General features: G+C 42.5%; 2 protein-coding genes across 3 annotated transcripts in view; both read left to right on the forward strand.

The window, feature by feature from the left end:
- The first annotated feature begins 162 nt into the window (after positions 1 to 162).
- Positions 163 to 19173, forward strand: part of PRELID3A (PRELI domain containing 3A) — an 82916-nt gene continuing 63905 nt past the window's right edge. Inside the window, exon 1 of the mRNA XM_061170331.1 lies at positions 163 to 282. The gene's annotated coding sequence lies outside the window, so the exon portion shown is untranslated. The remainder of the gene's footprint in view (positions 283 to 19173) is intronic.
- Positions 15312 to 16316, forward strand: LOC133075645 (S-adenosylmethionine decarboxylase proenzyme-like). Of its 2 annotated transcripts, none has more exons than XM_061169989.1 (2): positions 15312 to 15427; positions 15515 to 16316. In XM_061169989.1, the coding sequence occupies exons 1-2, from the start codon at positions 15312 to 15314 to the stop codon at positions 16314 to 16316; spliced, it is 918 nt and encodes a 305-aa protein (XP_061025972.1). The 2 variants fall into 2 exon arrangements, with proteins under 2 accessions (XP_061025972.1, XP_061025973.1); XM_061169990.1 differs by having other exon boundaries at positions 15312 to 15420; positions 15781 to 16316.

Genomic DNA, 19173 nt, shown 5'->3' on the forward strand with positions numbered 1-19173 from the left:
GCGGCGTGCCCTCGGGCAGGGCCGCGGCCCCGCCTCCGCAGCGTTCAGGGTCAGGGCGGAGGTGGGGCCTGAGGGGAGGAGCTGAGATGGTGGGGCGGGGCTTGAGGGGAGGAGCTCAGAAGGAGGAGGGCGGGGCTTGGGCTGGGGCGCTAGCCTTGGCGCTGCACGGGCTAGAGCACGGGCTAAAGCGCGGGTCGGCCCCGCCGACGCCGCTGGGGCTTCGCCGGGTGGCCCTTTCCTTCAGGGTGGAGGCCGTCTTCGACCCTTCGGACACCTGTCTCGGTAGGTCCCTCGTCACATACTTGCTTGAGAGCCTATTCAGTGGGGCCTTGTCCGTGGCAGGCACCGTCCTAGGCTCTGGAGGAGCCAGGGCGGCCGTCAGGAACCGGGCCCACAGCAGGTGAAGCTGCGCGGCCGTCAGTCCCTCAGCAGTGAGAGGAACTTGTGCTCCCAGACGAGGTGGAGTAGCGGGAAACGAGGGAAAATGTGTGAGTTACTGTGGCCGGTTAAGTCGTGTGGGCTCTGCCTGGGGGGAGGGAGAGTTCTTTTCCGGTTCGGGTTCGAGTAGGCGAACGTGACCGTAGCTGAGATCCACACAGCACAGGCTTTATTCAGCGACCAAAGAACGGAGAAGCGGGAACTGAGTTCACGGGTCAACTTCTGCCCGCCTGGCCGTGTCACCGGAGGGTACGTTCTTGTTTCCTCACAGAATTCAGAGCCCCACACGGAGACCACGGAGGCGAAGCGAGGGTTTACTGAGCGACCGCACGCTGTCGGGAGGGAGAGCGGGCTGCTCGGGTGAGCAGCTGCCCTGAGTTTCTTACCGCGAGTTGGTTATATGGGGCGCGGAAACAGCTGGGAAGAATATTCATTACAGGGCGGGACTCAGGGGAGACTTCTCTCGATCTTATTTCCCTTCTCCGCCTCCCCGAGGACGGGGGAGTTTTGGTCCTCTTTGGTCTTTTCAGGTCTGTCGTGGCCTCAGGTGCAGGATGGGTACTGCCCCGGTCACAGTGTTAATTCTGTTGTAATGAGGGCATAATGAGCAGAAGGTTACTTTCCGACGCTGGAGGTTCCTGCCTTTCTTGTTTGCCTCTGGGACCCCTGTGGTCACAAGATGTCTGGTTTCCTGTCAGACTCCCATGCCTCCCTTCTCTGCTTTTATCTGGCCAACTGCCTGCTCTAACACTGGCCCCCTGAAGGAGTTTGGACCTTTAAAATCTTTTAAGGGTCAAAGGGTCGATGGTCCGTCTTCTGAAGCTGCTTCAAGCCGAGTAGGGGCATTGTGCCTACCTGTGGGGTCCAGACCACCTTGCCATCTGTCAGAGATAGGGGTCTCGGGGTCATTGGCAGAAGCAGGGATAGAGGGGGAGTGGGAGGCCGCAACCCTGTCCAGGTGATGTTGATAGTCCCCATCTTCATGTGGGCTGGGTTGAAATCCCTGGCGTACCATCATCTGCAGGTGAAACTGTTGTAATCTGGAGGAAACAAACTTAACACTCAGGTTAAAAAGGCAGGGGCCAAAAATCAGTAAAAGTACTATTGCGATCAGAGGTCCAAGTAGGGGTAGGAACCAGGGGTATGTAATACCTCTCTGACTACGGTCCCAATGGAGTCGGCGCTGGGGTTACCCTTTCCAAAAATGTATAGCCATTGAACCTGTTTATATACCTTTTGGATATCTTCTTCCATCTGGCCCGTGGCGTTGATGTAGGTGCAACACGTTTTATTGATTATTGTGCATACCCCTCCCTTCTAAGCTAGGAGATAACCCAAGGCCAGTCTTTTACCATCACCACATTTGCTAGGGAGTTAAGGGAGGTTGAGAGTCTGGAGAGTGCATTCCCCGTGCTCCTGGCCAGAGTAGGTAGAGTAACTGACAGGTTACGAAGCATTGCCTTGTGGTATGCAAAGCCTCCCTGTGGACCACCAAGCCAATAGCAGCTCCAGTTCCTGCCAGGAGGAGGCCAATCGCACGCTGGAGCCAGGGATGGGGAATGGAGATATTATATATGGATATTACCCCAGGCGCTAAAAAGGCGAGTGTGTAGGATCCCATGGTTAATCTTTTATGTATGCATTGGTAGCCCATGGCTCAGAGGGGACTCACATAGATGGGACCCTGCAGCCTTCCTTTTGGGTGGCCACAAATTATGAGGTGTTCCCTTGGAGCACATAGCCATGTCTGGGATCTGTTTTCCTGAAGAAGCTGGCTCTGCCAGGTGAGGTTGGGATTCGTTGAGCAGGTGCAGCTGGGACTAAGTGGCCCTCCTCGGATCCCCACCTCAGGCAAGTGGGTCTTATATGGGGGAAGAGGTTCCTCTTCATGTGAGGCAGTCACGTTATATTTTGTGAATGGAGGAGGTAGAGTGCCCGCTTTCCAGTTTCCAAAACGGGGGTAGGTCGTGGACTCCCGGGATCCCAGGGATGCCAGACCTGTCCAATGGGTGGAATTCTGTGTCTCATCTAGCTCTGTTGAGGTCACTTCAGGTGTCCACTTTTTGCATTTGTATCTTTGAATAGACCTTCAACATATGGGTTGTGTCCTACCCCTAAAGATGGCTGTCAGATCATGCAGTCTTGAAAGTTTGAAGATATGATCCCTGTGGGTTTTAGGAGAAGGCTGGGTACTTTACCAGTCAAGTTAATGCATATGACTGAGGACAGGTTAAAGCATGTCCAATTGACCGTGGAGAGAAGCCCTTCTGTGGGTGGGTCCCAAGACCAATTGGACTGGTTAAGAGTATAGAGGGAGGTATTGGCCGAGGCTGGGTAGAAGATGGGCCCCCCCGGGGCCTCATGGGGGTTGGCATGGCAGACCCAGCAGTTAGTAAGATTTTCGTTTTTTCCTGTGGTGGAGGAAATTTGTACTATGGAGTTGCCGCTCCATCCCCCTTGTGCAGATATCCACAGGAGGGAGAGAAATTTTAGGGTGAATAATGGCTTCATGGTGGCAGTGGCGAGCTAAAAGTGAACAGTCTTCTTTAAACCCAGCATGGACAGAGGAGTTCTTCCCTGTCAGGGGTGGTTAAGTGAACTGGTAAAATGTAAGTAAGAGAATAATAGCAAAAATGGTGAGTAAGAGTCCAACCCACCAAATCATTTTACTTATCTGCCAAAGATGTCTGTCCTTTGAGTATATATTCAACTTCCTAGTTTTTAAATAGGAGCCTCAGGCCTTTGGTGGGCTCACAGGTCCAGTTGGAGGTGTCTTCCTGTTCATAGCCAGGGTCCTGTTTGGACTTAAGAGGAATTGGCTTGATTTGGGACAGGTGAACCCAACTGTTGATCCCTTATAATTTAACTGCAATAGGGGTGCTGAGAAGGACCTAGTAAGGGCCCCTCCACTTGCGCAGTAATTGATCAGAGGGGGACGCTTCTCTCCATGTTTTTAGGAGGACAAAATCTCCCAGCTGAACATGAATGGGGTCAGTTTCCTGGCTGGGGGCCTGATTTCCATATTCTGAAATCGCCTTTTGGACCAGTCCCAGATTAATTAGGTACTTAATAAGCTCACTGGTTTCAGTATCCACCAAAATGTCAGAGGATAAAAAGGGCCTACTATAAGTCATTTCAGACGGGCTGATCCCTAGCCCCGTTTTAGGTGCCCCCCTGATTCTCAAGAGGGCTATCGGTAAAAACTTTGTCCAAGGTTCTAATGTCTCTCGACAAAGTTTAGCCAGGATTCTTTTTAAAGTTTGATTTGCCCTTTCCACCTTCCCTGATGGTTGAGGCCTCCAGGCAGCATGGAGGTGGTAGCAAATGCCTAGGGCAGTAGAGATTTGTTGGGTAACCCTAGCCACAAAAGAGGGATCGTTATCACTTTGTAAAGACCGTGGAAGTCCAAACAGAGGAATTATTTCCTTTAGTAATGCCTTTATTACCTCCTGAGCGCTCTGGTCTTAGTTGAAGGCTTCCACCCATCTGGTAAAAGTGTCAATAAAGACCAGAAGGTATTTATATCCCTGGGAGGATGGCATCTGGGTAAAGTCTATTTGCCAGTTCTCCTCTTCTTTGGATGGGCTGGAGGAGAGATGGAGGCCTTAGTTTTCCCCCTGGGTTATTATGGTAACATATATTACAGAGCTCTGTGACCTCTAGGCTAGTCTGAGAAAGGCCCATGCCAGAGAAGACTTTTTCCACCAGGCTAGTCAAAGCATCCCACCCCAGATGAGAGAAGTCATAGAATGATTTTTAAATATTCCATTGTAATGCTCTGGACAGCATTATTGTTTGTTCCTTAATCCACAGCCATTGGGGCCCTCTTGGTATCCCCTAGTTCAGGCCCACTCTATTTCCTTGATTGTGTACAGGGGTGACAACAAAGTGGGCTGGGGGTTGATTATGAGGAAGTAAGGTGGCCTGAGCTGAAGGTGTTTTTTGGTTTTTGCTTTTTGAATTTTATTGAAGTATAGTTGATTTACAATGTTGTATTTCTGCTGTACAGCAAAGTGACTCAGTTATACACATATATACATTCTTTTTCATATTCTTTTCCATTATGGTTTATCATAGGATATTGAATATAGTTCCCTGTGCTATACAGTAGGATCTTGTTGTTTATCCATTGTATACATAATAGTTTGCGTCTGCTAATCCCAGACTCCCAACCCTTCCCTCCCCTACTCCCCTCCCCCTTGGCAGCCACAGTTCTCTTCTCTATATCTGTGCGTATGTTTCTGTTTCATAGATATGTTCATTCTTGTCATATTTTAGATTCCACATATAAGTAATATCATACGGTATTTGTCTTTTTCTTTCTGACTTACTTCGCTTAGTAGAATAATATCTAGGTCCATCCATGTTGCTGCAAATGGTATTATTTCATTCTTTTTTTATGGCTGAGTAGTATTGCGTTGTGTGTGTGTATACATATGTGTGTGTGTGTGTGTGTGTGTATATCACATCGACTTTATTATCCATTCATCTGTTGATGGACATTTAGGTTGTTCCCATGTCTTGGCTGTTGTGAATAGTGCTGCTATAAACATAGGGGTGCGTGTATCTTTTTGAATTATAGTTTTGTCCAGATATATGCCCAGGAGTGGGATTGCTGGATCATATGGCTACTTTATTTTTAGTTTTTTGAGGAACCTCCCTACTGTTTTCCATAGTGGCTGCACCAATTTACATTCCCACCAACAGCGTAAGAGGGTTCCCTTTTCCCCACACCCTCTCCAGCATCTATTATTTGTACACTTTTTGATGATGGCCATTCTGACTGGTGTGAGGTGGTACCTCATTGTAGTTTTGATTTGCATTTCTCTAATAATTAGTGATGATGAGCATCTTTTTTTTTTTTTTTTTTTTTTTTAAAACACTTGACCCAGTTTGTGATGCAGGTCTAGCTTCTTTTTTTTTTTTTTTTAATATTTATTTTTGGCTGTGTTGGGTCTTCGTTTCTGTGCGAGGGCTTTCTCCAGTTGCGGCAAGCGGGGGCCACTCTTCATTGCGGTGCGCGGGCCTCTCACTATCGCGGCCTCTCTTGTTGCGGAGCACAGGCTCCAGACGCGCAGGCTCAGTAGTTGTGGCTCACGGGCCCAGTTGCTCCGCGGCACGTGGGATCTTCCCAGACCAGGGCCCGAACCCGTGTCCCCTGCATTAGCAGGCAGATTCCCAACCACTGTGCCACCAGGGAAGCCCCGATGATGAGCATCTTTTCATGTGCCTATTGGTCTTCTGTATGTCTTCTTTGGAGAAATGTCTATTTAGGTCTTCTGCCCATTTTTTGATTGGGTTGTTTGTTTCTGTGTTATTGAATTGTATGAGCTGTTTGTATATTTTGGAAATTAAGCCCTTGTTAGTCACATCATTTGCAAACATTTTCTGCCAGTCTGTAGGTTATCTTTTCATTTTGTTTATGCTTTCTTTTGCTGTGAAAAAGCTTTTAAGTTTGATTTGGTCCCATTTGTTTATTTTTGCTTTTATTTCTATTGCCTTGGGAGACCTAAGAAAACATCTGTATGATTTATGTCAGAGAATGTTTTGCCTATGTTCTCTTCTAGGAGTTTTATGTTGTCATGTCTTATATTTAAGTCTTTAATCCATTTTGAGTTTATTTTTGTATATGGTGTATTCTAACTTCATTGATTTGCATGTGACTGTCCAACTTTCCCAACACCACTTGCTGAAGAGACTCTCTCTTTCCCATTGGATATTCTTGCCTCCTTTGTCGAAGATTAATTGATCAGAGGTGTGTGGGTTTATTTCTGGGCTCTCTATTCTGTTCCATTGATCCATACGTTTGTTTTTGTGCCAGTACCATGCTGTTTTGATTACTGTAGCTTTGTAGTATTTTCTGAAGTCTGGGAGGGTTATGCCTCCTGCTTTGTTCTTTTTTCTCAGGATTGCTTTAGCAATTCTGGGTCTTCCATGGTTCCATATAAATTTTAGGGTTATTTGTTCTAGTTCTGTGAAAAATGTCAGGGGTTATTTGATAGGGATCTCATTAAATCTGTAGATTGCTTTGGGTAGTATGGCCATTTTTACAATATTAATTTTTCTAAGAGCATGGGTTGTCTTTCCATTTCTTTGAATCATTTTCAGTTTCCATTACCAATGTTTTTTTTTTTTTTTTGGTAGAATTTTTTTTATTGTAGTTGATTTACAATGTCTTAATTATTGTACAGCAAAGTGATTCTAAGTGTATATACATATATATATGTATACACACACACACACACACACACATACGTATGCATTCTTCTATTTTATATTCTTTTCCATTATGGTTTATCATAGGATATTGAATATAGTTCTCTGTGCTATTCAGTAGGACCTTGTTGTTTATCCATTCTCTATATAAAAGCTTACATTTGGTAACCCCAACCTCCCACTCCTTCTCTCCCCCAACCCCATCCCCCTTGGCAACCACCAGTTTGTTCTCTATGTCCGTGATTCTGTTTCTGTTTCATAGAAAGGTTTGTGTCATATTTTAGATTCACATATAAGTGATATCATATGGTATTTGTATTTCTTTTTCTGACTTACTTCACTTAGTATGATGATCTCTAGTTGCATCTATATTGCTGTAGATGGCATTATTTCATTCATTTTTATGGCTGAGTAGTATTCCATTGTATATATGTACCACATCTTTATCCATTCATCTGTCGATGGACATTTAAGTTGTTTCCATGTCTTGGCTATCGTGAATAGTGAGTGCTGCTATAAACATAGGGGTGCATGTATCTTTTTTTTTAAAAATAAATTTATTTATTAATTTATTTATTTTTGGCTGCATAGGGTCTTCATTGCTGTGTGTGGGCTTTATCTAGTTGCGGCGAGCGAGGGCCACTCTTCGTTGCAGTGCGCAGGCTTCTCATTGCAGTGGCTTCTTTTGTTGTGGAGCACAGGCTCTAGGCACGTGGGCTTCACTAGCTGTGGCTGGCAGGCGCTAGAGCGCAGGCTCAGTAGTTTTGGCACACGGGCTTAGTTGCTCCGCGGCATGTGGGATATTCCCGGACCAGGGCTCAAACCCATGTCCCCTGCATTATCAGGCGGATTCTTAACCACTGCGCCACCAGGGAAGTCCTGCATGTATCTTTTTGAATTATAGTTTTGTCTGAATACATGCCCAGGAGTGGAATTTCTGGATCATATGGTAATTCTATTTTTAGTTTTCTGAGGAACCTCCATACTATTTTCCGCAGTGGCTGCACCAACTTACATTCCAACTAACAGTGTAGGAGGGTTCCCTTTTCTCCACACCCTCTCCAGCACTTTTAAAAAATATATTTATTTATTTATTTACTTTGGCTGTGCCGGGTCTCAGCTGCATCACGTGGGATCTTCACCGCGGCACACGGGTTCCTTAGTTGTGGCATGCTTGGTTGCGGCATGCAAACGCTTAGTTGCGGCATACGTGTGGGATCTAGTTCCCCAGCCAGGGATCAAACCTGGGCCCCCCTCATTGGGAGCATGGAGCCCTACACACTGGACCACTGGGGAAGTCTGCAGCATTTGTTATTTGTAGACTTTTTAATGATGGCCATGCTGACTGGTGTGGAGTTGTACCTCATTATAGTTTTGATTTACAGTTCTCTAACAATTAGCGATGTTGAGCATCTTTTCATGTGCCTATTGGCCATCTGTGTTTCTTCTTTGGAGAAATGCCTAGTTAGATCTTCTGCCCATTTTTGGTTAGGGTTGTTTGTTTTTTTGTTGCTGAGTTGTATGAGCTGTTTGTGTATTTTGGAAATTAATCTCTTGTCAGTTTTATCATTTACAAATATTTTCTCCCATTCTGTAGGCTGTCTTTTCATTTTGTTTATGGTTTCCTTTGATGTGCAAAAGCTTGTAAGGTTAATTAGGTCCTATTTGTTTATTTTTTGTTTTTATTTCTGTTGCCTTGGGAGACTGACCTAAGAAAACATTGGTATGATTTATGTCAGAGAATGTTTTGCCTATGTTCTCTTCTAAGAGTTTTATGGTGTCACATCTTACATTTAAGTTTTTGGCCATATTGAGTTTATTTTTGTTTATGGGGAAAGGGTGCGTTCTAACTTCATTGATTTACATGCAGCTGTATGACTTTCCCATTACCACTTGCTGAAGAGACTGTCTTTTTCCCATTTGATATTCTTGCCTCCTTTGTCAAAGATTAATTGACCATAGATGTGTGGGTTTATTTCTGGGCTCTCTATTCTGTTCCATTGATCCATATGTCTGTTTTTGTGCCAGTACCACTCTGTTTTGATTACTGTAGCTTTGTAGTATTGTCTGAAGTCTGGGAGCGTTATGCCTCCTACTTTGTTCTTTTTCCTCAGAATTGCTTTGGCAGTTTGGGTCTTTTATGATTCCATATAAATTTTAGGATTGTTTGTTCTAGTTCTGTGAAAAATGTCAGGGGTTATTTGATAGGGATCACATTAAATCTGTAGATTGCTTTGGGTAGTATGGCCATTTTTACAATATTAATTCTTCCAATCCAAGAGCATGGGATATCTTTCCATTTCTTTGAATCATCTTCAATTTCCTTTATTAATGTTTTTTAGTTCTCAGCATATGTCTTTCAACTCCTTGGTCAGGTTTATTCCTAAATATTTTATTTTTGGGGGTGTGATTTTAAGAGGTACCATTTTATTATATTCCCTTTCTGATATTTCATTGTTGGTGTAAAGAAATGCAATCAGTTTCTGTATGTTAATCTTGTATCCTGCTACCTTGTTCTATTCGTTTATCAGTTCTAGTAGTTCTTGTGTGGACTCTTTAGGGTTTTCTCTGTATATTATCATGTCATCTGCATATAATGACAATTTTACCTCTTCCCTACCATTTGAATACCTTTTATTTCTTTTTCTTTTCTGATTGCTGTGGCTAAAACTTCCAGTACTATGTTGAATAGAAGAGGTAAGAGTGGGCATCCTTGTCTTGTTCCAGATTTTAGCGGGAAGCCTTTCAGCTTTTCACTGTTGAGTATTATGTTGGCCATTGGTTTGTCATAAATAGCTTTTATTATGTTGAGATATGTTCTCTCTATACCTACTTTCAAAAGGGTTTTTATTATGAATGGATGTGGAATTTTATTGAATGCTTTTCTTGCATCTATTGAGATGATTGTTGTTTTTGTCTTTTCTTTTGTTGATGTGGTGTATCACATTGATTGATTTGCATGTGTTGAACCATCCTTGTGACCAACTTGGTCATGGTGTATGATCTTTATGTGTTGTTGGATTCAGTTTGCTAATATTTTTTTTTGAGAATTTTTGCATCTATATTCATCAAAGATATTGACCTGTGATTTTCCTTTTTGGTGGTATCTTTTGTGTGGTTTTGGTATCAGGGTGATGGTGGCTTCATAGAATGTCTTTGGGAGTGTTCCTTTCTGTTCAGTTTTTGGAAGAGTTTGAGAAGGATCTGTGTAAGTTGTTCTTTGTATGTTTGGGAGAATTCACCTGTGAAACCATCTGGTCCTCGACTTTTGTTTGTAGGGAATTTTTATTTTTTATTTTTATTTATTTATTTTTTAAATGTATTATTTAAAAAAATTTATTTTATTTATTTTGTTTTTGGCTGCATTGGGTCTTCATTGCTGTGTGCGGGCTTTCTCAAGTTGCGGCGAGCGGGGGCTACTCTTCATTGTGGTGCGCGGCCTTCTCATTGCGGTGGCTTCTCTTTGTCGTGGAACACAATCTCTAGGCATGTGGGCTTCAGTAGTTGTGGCACACGGGCTTTAGTAGTTGTGGCTCGCAGGCTGAGTAGTTGTGGCTCGTGACAGCTCCTTTTATGATTCGAAGATCTTGGATCATTGTATATTCCCCATTTGGTTTGAGAACATGTAGGATTGGAGTATTACAAGGAGATTGGCATGGTAACAAAAGCCCATATTTGATGAATTTTGAGATCAGGGATTGGAGGCCTCATCAAGCCTCTGGCTTTGTGGGGTATTGATGCTTGGAAGGGAAGTTATTAGCCTCCTTTAAGGTGATTTTCACAGGAGTGGCAATCTTTGCTTGTCATTAGATTTCCTGGTCCCAGACCTGTGGATGTATGAGTTCTTTAATTTCTGGGGAAATATTTTGAGCTGGACTGTCCATGTCTTGTATAATGCATAGTCTAGCCAAAAATAGGTCTTGGTTTTGGTTTTCAGGGACAGTAAGAGTCACTTACTCAGGGAGAGAAAGATTTGGAAGAATGAAATCTTTTCCTAATAATGGGCTGGGGCGTTCAGGCATGACCAGAAACTTGTGAGTTATAAGAGTCTTTCCCCAGGTGCAAGTTAGAGGGGTGGTGAAATGTTTTCATTTTGGCCTTCCTTCTCCCCCAACAATAGAGCAGGTTTTGGGGGCAAGGAGCCTAGCATGAGAAGTCAGGACAGAGTTAAGTGGCTCCTATGTCTAGTAGAAACTGGACAACCTGCCATGTCAGTGGTCACCTGTGGTTCCTCCCATGTGATAATGACTTTCTTCTTGGGAGGTACCAGGTCCCATCAATCAACCACTGCCATGACTGGCAAGGGGGAATTTCCCCACTCCCTTTGGAGCTGAGGGCATTCCCTTCTCCAGTGGCCCATCTTCTTACAGAGTGGGCATGGTGTCTTGGGTGGAGGCTGGGACCTGTTTTCTGGGCATTCCTTGCTCCGGTGTTTGGGGCTCCCACAGTTAAAACAGGCTCCTTTACCTGGCGGGGGTCTTCTGGGAGTGCCTTTGGGGTGACCAGGAGGTGAGTTAGGTCCTGCCATGATGGCTGCCAGAAGCTTGGCTTGCTAATGGTCCCTTAAGTCACGCTGTTCCTTCCTTTCCTCCTCAGCCTGGTCTCTGTTGTTAAAGACACTGAAGGCCATATCAGTAAGAAGGTTGCAAGGGGTTTGGGGGCCCCATGGCAAGCTTTTGACAGATGTTGGGGGCTGACAAGCTAATGAAATGGGTTGCAAGTACAATGCGTCCCTCAAAAGTGTTTGGGTGAACAGTCATATACTTTTAGAGGGCATCTACCAGCCTGGCCTGAAATAGGGCTGGATTTTTGTCCTGACCTTGAGTGATCTCTTTAACCTTATCATAAATGACAGGTTTAATTATGTATAGTTTCATCCCTTCAATGAGGCAAAGGATCATGTGGTCTTTTTTAGGGATATCAGTTTAGCCTGGCTGATACTCCCAATTGGGATCAATCAGCGGCACTGCCATCATGCCCACAGGATAATGATTGGGTGGGGCAGTGTGTAGTCCATCAGCATATGCTTGAGCCTCTGCCCAAATGTAGGTCTTTTCCTCAGGGGTGCAGCAGTGGGAAATGGCAACATTCAGGTCCTTCTAAGTGAGGTCGAAGGAGAAAGTTAGTCCCTGGAGTTCTTCAGTGAATCAGCTAGGGTCCTCCAAGAATGGGCGTAAGCGGTTGCAGCACTGGTTAAGGCTGGACAAAGAAAAGAGCGCAGGCTTAGTAGTTGTGGTGCACAGGCTTAGTTGCTCTGCGGCACGTGGGATCTTCCGGGACCAGGGCTCGAACCTGTGTCCCCTACAGGCGGATTCTTGACCACTGCACCACCAGGGAAGTCCCTGTATCATATTTTAGATTCTACATATAAGTGATATCATATTTTATATATATATATGTATATCGCATCTTCTTTATCCATTCATCTGTCAATGAACATTTAGGTTTTTGTGTGTGTGTGTGTGATATGATACTATGTTTTTATTTTTATTTATTTATTTTATTTTTTAAAATAAATTTTTAAAAATATTATTTTATTTTTAAAAATATCTATTGGAGTATAACTGCTTTACAATGTTGTGTTAGTTGCTGCTGTACAACAAAGTGAATCAGTTATATGTATACATTTATCCCCATGTCCCCTCCCTCTTGAGCCTCCCTCACGCCCTCCCTATCCCACCCCTCTAAGTGGTGACAAAGCACTGAGCTGATCTCCCTGTGCTATGCAGCAGCTTCCCACTAGCCATCCATTTTACATGTGGTAGCGTATATATGTCAGTGCTACTCTCTCACTTCGTCCCAGCTTCCGCTTCCCGCCCTGTGACCTCAAGTCTGTTCTCTACGTCTGCGTCTTTATTCCTGCCCTGCCACTAGGTTCATCATTACCGGTTTTTCAGATTCCACATGTGTGTGTTAGCATACGGTATTTTTCTCTTTCCGACTTACTTCACTCTGTATGACGGACTCTAGGTCCATCCACCTCATTACAAATAGCTCAATTTCATTCCTTTTTATGGCTGAGTAATATTCCATTGTATATATGTGCCACATCTTCTTTATCCATTTATCTGTTGATGGACATTTAGGTTGGTTCCATGGCCTGGCTATTGTATATAGTGCTGCAATGAACATTGCAGTACATGTATCTTTTTGAATTATGGTTTTTTCAGGGTATATGCCCAGTAGTGGGATTGCTGGGTCATATGGTAATTCTATTTTTAGTTTTTTAAGGAACCTCCATACTGTTCTCCATAGTGACTGTATCAGTTTACGTTCCCACCAACAGTGCAGGAGGGTTCCCTTTTCTCCACATCCTCTCCAGCATTTATTGTTTGTAGATTTTTTGATGATGGCCATTCTGACCGATGTGAGGTGATACCTCATTGTGGTTTTGATTTGCATTTCTCTATGTTTCCATGTCTTGACTATTGTAAATAGCACTGCTATGAACATAGGGGTGCACGTATCTTTAATTTTAATTTAATTTTTTTTTTTTTTGGCTGTGCCGTGTGGCATGCAGGATCTTAGTTCCCCAACCAGGGATTGAACCTGTGCCCCTGCAATGGAAGTGCTGATTCTTAACCACTGGACCACCAGAGAAGTCCCTGCATGTATCTTTTAGAATTATAGTTTTGAATGAGTATATGCCCAGGAGTGGGATTGCTGGATCATATGGCAACTCTATTTTTAGTTTTTTTGAGGAACCTCCCTACTGTTTTCCATAGTGGCTGCACCAATTTACGTTACCACCAGCAGTGTAAGAGAGTCCCCTTTTCTCCCCACCCTCTCCAGCATTTATTGTTTGTAGACCTTTTTTCTTTTTTTAAATAAATTTATTTTTATTTTTTGGCTGTGTCTTTGTTGCTGCGCGCGGGCTTTCTCTAGTTGTGGCGAGCGGGCGCTACTCTTTGTTGCGGTGCATAGGCTTCTCATTGTGGTGGCTTCTCTTGTTGCGGAGCACGGGCTCTAGGCATGCGGGCTTCAGTAGTTGTGGTGCGTGGGCTCACGAGCTGTGGCTCGAGGGCTCTAGAGTGCAGGCTCAGTAGTTGTGGCTCACAGGCTTAGTTGCTCCATGGCATGTGGGATCTTCCCAGACCAGGGCTCGAACCTGTGTCCCCTGCACTGGCAGGCGGATTCTTAACCACTGAGCCACCAGGGAAGCCCTGTTTGTAGACTTTTTAATGATGGCCATTCTGACTGGTGTGAGGTGGTACCTCATTATGGTTTTGATTTGCATTTCTCTAATGATTAGTGATGTTGAGCATCTTTTCATGTGCCTATTGGCCATCTGTATGTCTTCTTTGCAGAAATGTCTATTTAGGTCTTCTGCCCTTTTATCTGTTGAGTTGTTTGTTTTTTATTGTTGTTGAATTGTATGAGCTGTTTGTATGTTTTGGAAATCAATCCCTTGTCGGTTGCATCATTTGCAAATATCTTCTCCCATTTTGTAGGTTGTCTTTTCATTTATGGTTTCCTTTGCTGTGCAGAAGCTTGTAAGGTTGATTAGGTCCCATTTGTTTATTTTTGTTTTTATTTCTATTGCCTTGGGAGACTTACCTAAGAAAATATTGGTACAATTTATGTCAGAGAATGTTTTGCCTATGATCTTTTCTAGGAGTTTCATGGTGTCATATCTTATGTTTAAGTCTTTAAGCCATTCTGAGTTTATTTTTGTGCATGGTGTGAGGGTGTGTTCTAACTTCATTGCTTTATATGCAGCTGTCCAACTTTCCCAACACCACTTGCTGAAGAGACTGTCTTTTTCCCCTTTTTATATTCTTGCCTCCTTTTTTGAAGATTAATTGATTGTAGGTGTGTGGGTTTATTTCTGGGCTCTCTGTTCTGTTCCACTGATCCATGTATCTCTTTTTGTGCCAGTACCACTATGTTTCGATAACTGTAGCTTTGTAGTATTTTCTGAAGTCTGGGAGGGTTATGCCTCCTGCTTTGTTCTTTTTCTTCAGGATTGCTTTAGCAATTCTGGGTCTTTTATGGTTCCATATAAATTTTAGGATTATTTGTTCTAGTTCTGTGAAAAATGTCATGGGTGATTTGATAGGGATCGCGTTAAATCTGTAGATTGCCCCCAACATTCATATTTGAAACCCCAACTTCCAATGTGACTGTATTTGGAGATAATGCAATATCCCTTATGAATATACATGCAAAAATCCTCAACAAAATACTAGCAAACCAAAGCCAACATCATATTGGAAGGATTATACATCATGACCAAGTGGGATTTACCTCAGAATGTCAGGTTGGTTCAACATAAGAAAATCAATCAATGTAATACATCACGTTAATAGAATGATTTTTTAAAAATCACATGATCGCTCCCACAGTATGGCCGGCGAGATTAGCTAGCGCTCGCTCTACTCTCTCTAACGGGGAAACAGCGAACTACAAGAGACTGAGCTGTATCTGCCTCTATTTCCAACAAACTCATGTTCAACTTTCTCTCACAAAAAAAAAAAAGCCGGGAAAATTTTATTAACCCTTTTTTTAAAAAAGTTAATATAAAATTATAGCAAAAAAGGAACCTGAACTTTAGTAACACAGCTGGAACAATCCACAGCGGCGGCGGCAGCGGCGGGAGAAGAGATTTAATTTAGTTGATTTTCTGTGGTTGTTGGTTGTTCGCTAGTCTCACGGTGATGGAAGCTGCACATTTTCTCGAAGGGACCGAGAAGCTGCTGGAGGTTTGGTTCTCCAGGCAGCAACCCGACGCAAACCAAGGATCTGGGGATCTTCGCACCATCCCAAGATCCGAGTGGGACATACTTTTGAAGGATGTGCAATGTTCAGTCGTAAGTGTGACAAAAACTGACAAGCAGGAAGCTTATGTACTCAGTGAGAGTAGCATGTTTGTCTCCAAGAGACGTTTCATTTTGAAGACATGTGGTACCACCCTCTTGCTGAAAGCACTGGTTCCCCTGTTGAAACTTGCTAGGGATTACAGTGGGTTTGACTCAATTCAAAGCTTCTTTTATTCTTGTAAGAATTTCATGGAGCCTTCTCACCAAGGGTGCCCACACCGGAATTTCCAGGAAGAAATAGAGTTTCTTAATGCAATTTTCCCAAATGGAGCAGCATCTTGTATGGGACGCATGAATTCTGATTGTTGGTACTTGTGTATTTTGGATTTCCCAGAGAGTCGGGTAATCGATCAGCCAGATCAAACCCTGGAAATTCTGATGAGTGAGCTTGACCCAGCAATTATGGACCAGTTCTACATGAAAGGTGGTGTTACTGCAAAGGATGTCACTCGTGAGAGTGGAATTCGTGACCTGATACCAGGTTCTGTCATTGATGCCACACCGTTCAATCCTTGTGGGCATTCAATGAATGGAATGAAATCGGATGGAACTTATTGGACTATTCACATCACTCCAGAACCAGAATTTTCTTATGTTAGCTTTGAAACAAACTTAAGTCAGACCTCCTATGATGACCTGATCAGGAAAGTTGTGGAAGTCTTCAAGCCAGGAAAATTTGTGACCACCCTGTTTGTAAATCAGAGTTCTAAATGTTGCACAGTGCTTTCTTCACCCCAGAATATTGAAGGTTTTAAACGTCTTGATTGCCAGAGAGCTATGTTCAATGATTACAATTTTGTTTTTACCAGTTTTGCTAAGAAGCAGCAACAACAGCAGAGTTGATTAAGAAAAATGAAGAAAAAACGAAAAAGAGAACACACATAGAAGAAGGTGGTGGCTGCTTTTTAGATATTGATACCAAGGGCCATGCTCTCCATAACCACCACCTTGTAGTTGCAGAAAGCCCTAGATGTAATGATAGTGTAATCATTTTGAATTGTGTGCATTATTATATCAAGGAGTTAGATATCTTGCATGAATGCTCTCTTCTGTGTTTAGGTATCCTATGCCACTCTTGCTGTGAAATTGAAGTGCATGTAGAAAAAACCTTTTACTATATGAAACTTTACAACACTTGTGGAAGCAACTCAATTTGGTTTATGCACAGTGTAATATTTCTCCAGGTATCATCCAAAATTCCGCACAGACAAGGCTTTCGTCCTCACTAGGTGTTGGCCTCAGCCTAGCCATCTGGGACTGCTCTATTAAATTGCTACCAGGATTTTGCATCCAGTTACCTCCACTTTCTAGAACATATTCTCTACTAATGTTATTGAAACCAATTTCTACTTCATACAGATGTTTTTGCAGCACCAATCAAAGTTCTTCTTCCACGAGTCGAGTCCTTTACGAAAATGACTGCAGTTATCCATTTTGTGTATTACTATCTCTCTGCTTCCTATACTTGTGTGACTTTAATTGATTCATTCCTCACCATAGTGTCTCCCTCCCAACCTCACCCCCTCCATAAAGCAATACGCTGTTACACTGTGGGTTTACACTAACCTTATACTCCAGAGGGGGAACGGGGGGATGGACCCTGGGCTTAATTTTCTTTTAAGGTCAAGGGAGTTTGGCATTTTTTGTTACCATGAGCTCTTTTGGAATAAGCTGGTGTTGATTAGCAAAGAAGGTGTAGATTGATACTAGGGAATATTGGCAGAACTGTATGGAAACTGTATGCCATTCTGTGCCCCCCATTAAATGAGATTAGCTTCTCATGGGTACCATGTCTTTATTAACTTGCTAAGTAGTAGTATAAAAAAATTATCACTAAATTTGTTAGCAAGGAGATTTAAGATAAAGGTTGTGTTGGATTCAACAAGTCAAGTCAGCTCAGATGATTCACCTCAACTTTTACTTTCATAGCCATTTCCACTAATTTCTGTTAATGATATGCCATAATCTTTGGTTCAAAGCAGAATCGATGTCTTTGCCATCTTGTGACTTAAAAAGTTCTGTGACTTTGTGATGCATGTGATAGTGTTCTGACGGTTCCTCTTACTGGTATTTCTTTCACCATGGAGTAACATCAAGTGATGAATGAGAACTGTTCAGGTTATTCAGACATACTACACAGTGAAGCAGAGTGCTATCCATAAAACATAACATACAAAATTCCAAAATGGTCAATGGGAAATGACTAGAAATACAGGCTTAAAAGAGTTGGCATCTTTTAGCTGTATTTGCTAATACGGACATTTATTTAAGCAGCTGAGAAAAGAGCAAAGTTGACTCAATTTTGTATTTCTTTTTGTTCTCAAACAATTTTTGATTCTTTCTGGATTGATGCAGTGATGTTTTTGTTCCTTCCGTATTTATAAATGAAACACTTTTTTTTAGTGTTTCTAAACATAAATTCTACTTGGTTTGAAATCAAGTGGTTGGAACACTTTTGACTTTTAAACATGTTGTTGTTTCAGAGCTTCATTGAAGAAGCTTTCAATCAATGGATCAGTCCAATTCTGTAATTAGCGCACAGTACCTAATGTTGTGGTGCTATTATGAGGACCAATGCTCAAAGTGGATTTTGTTCTTGAACAGTGTCCCAGTAGATTTGATGAACATTTATTGGCTTGAGGTCTGATCCCCACCCCGCCCCAGCTCAATAGATTTAAGATTTCCATTTAATGTTGAGAAACTGCACAAATTTGTATGGAACAAAGCCTAGAAAAATGAAAACTATAGATTGAATAGTAATCTAAATTAATCCTCGTATATATGATAGAGGAGGGAAAATTTTGGTGCCATAATTTCTCTCTTCATGGTGTTGGACTTAAATCAGTTGAAATGTATTTCTGTACCACAATTTAAGCTTCAGTAAAGGTTTGCTTAATTCGTTGTCTAGTGACATTCAGAAAGTTTTCTGTTGATGTATTTTTTTAAATAGTATACATGACCAAATACTAGACATCTAAAGTTTTTATAATTAATTGAGTAAATCAATATTTAATGATCATTTTTTAAGATTTATGGGAGTTATAAAGATAAGATCTCTAAGCTCCTGGGAGAACAGATTTAAACATTTTTTTGTTAGCGGCTTCATACCTGAAGCTCAAAGGAAATCATCCGGGCTATATACCAGGATATCAAAGAGTAGAGAGGGTGTAAGTAGTAAGAATAAGAATGCTAGAATTTGGAGCTAGAAAAGTGAAAAGTTTGAAGGTGGAATAGTCTAACATTTATTATGAAATAGGCTCTTGCTGGTGGGGTGGGGGCAGAGTCTAACTCATGGTTATTTCTATTAACTAGAACAGAGTTATAAGCTTTTGATCATTGTGCCATGCAGGTACGTATCATCATCTGAGTTAAAAAGGGTTGATCGTAGAAAAGCAGGTTGTTACATATGTGTGCAATACCTACAGCACCAGATTCTTTTACATGAACAGGTAACTGAGTTTGGCAGACACTTGGTGTTAATCAGATTCAGGGACATAATCTGAAAAATATGGTAAATGTGATATCACACTATGAAAGATAAAAGGCTTTTATTGTCCTAGCCAGATAACTCACCATTTCCTGGCTACCCACCTTCAAACTTGACATTCTCATCTACCCTTTTTGTCATAATGGAAGAAGTATTGGTCCTTTGGATTCTATCCACCCATTCCTACCTTCAGAGACTTTCTGAGTTCACTGC

This window comes from Eubalaena glacialis, chromosome 15 (genome assembly GCF_028564815.1).
Source record: "Eubalaena glacialis isolate mEubGla1 chromosome 15, mEubGla1.1.hap2.+ XY, whole genome shotgun sequence".
In the NCBI taxonomy this organism is placed as follows: domain Eukaryota; kingdom Metazoa; phylum Chordata; class Mammalia; order Artiodactyla; family Balaenidae; genus Eubalaena; species Eubalaena glacialis.

What these genes read in the sequence shown, in the direction of transcription:
- LOC133075645 (XM_061169989.1), top strand. Translation starts at nt 15,312, where the DNA reads ATGGAAGCTGCACATTTTCTCGAAGGGACCGAGAAGCTGCTGGAGGTT. An exon ending in CGCACCATCCCAAGATCCGA is followed by an intron (nt 15,428 to 15,514) that starts GTGGGACATACT and finishes ACTCAGTGAGAG; the next exon opens with TAGCATGTTTGTCTCCAAGA.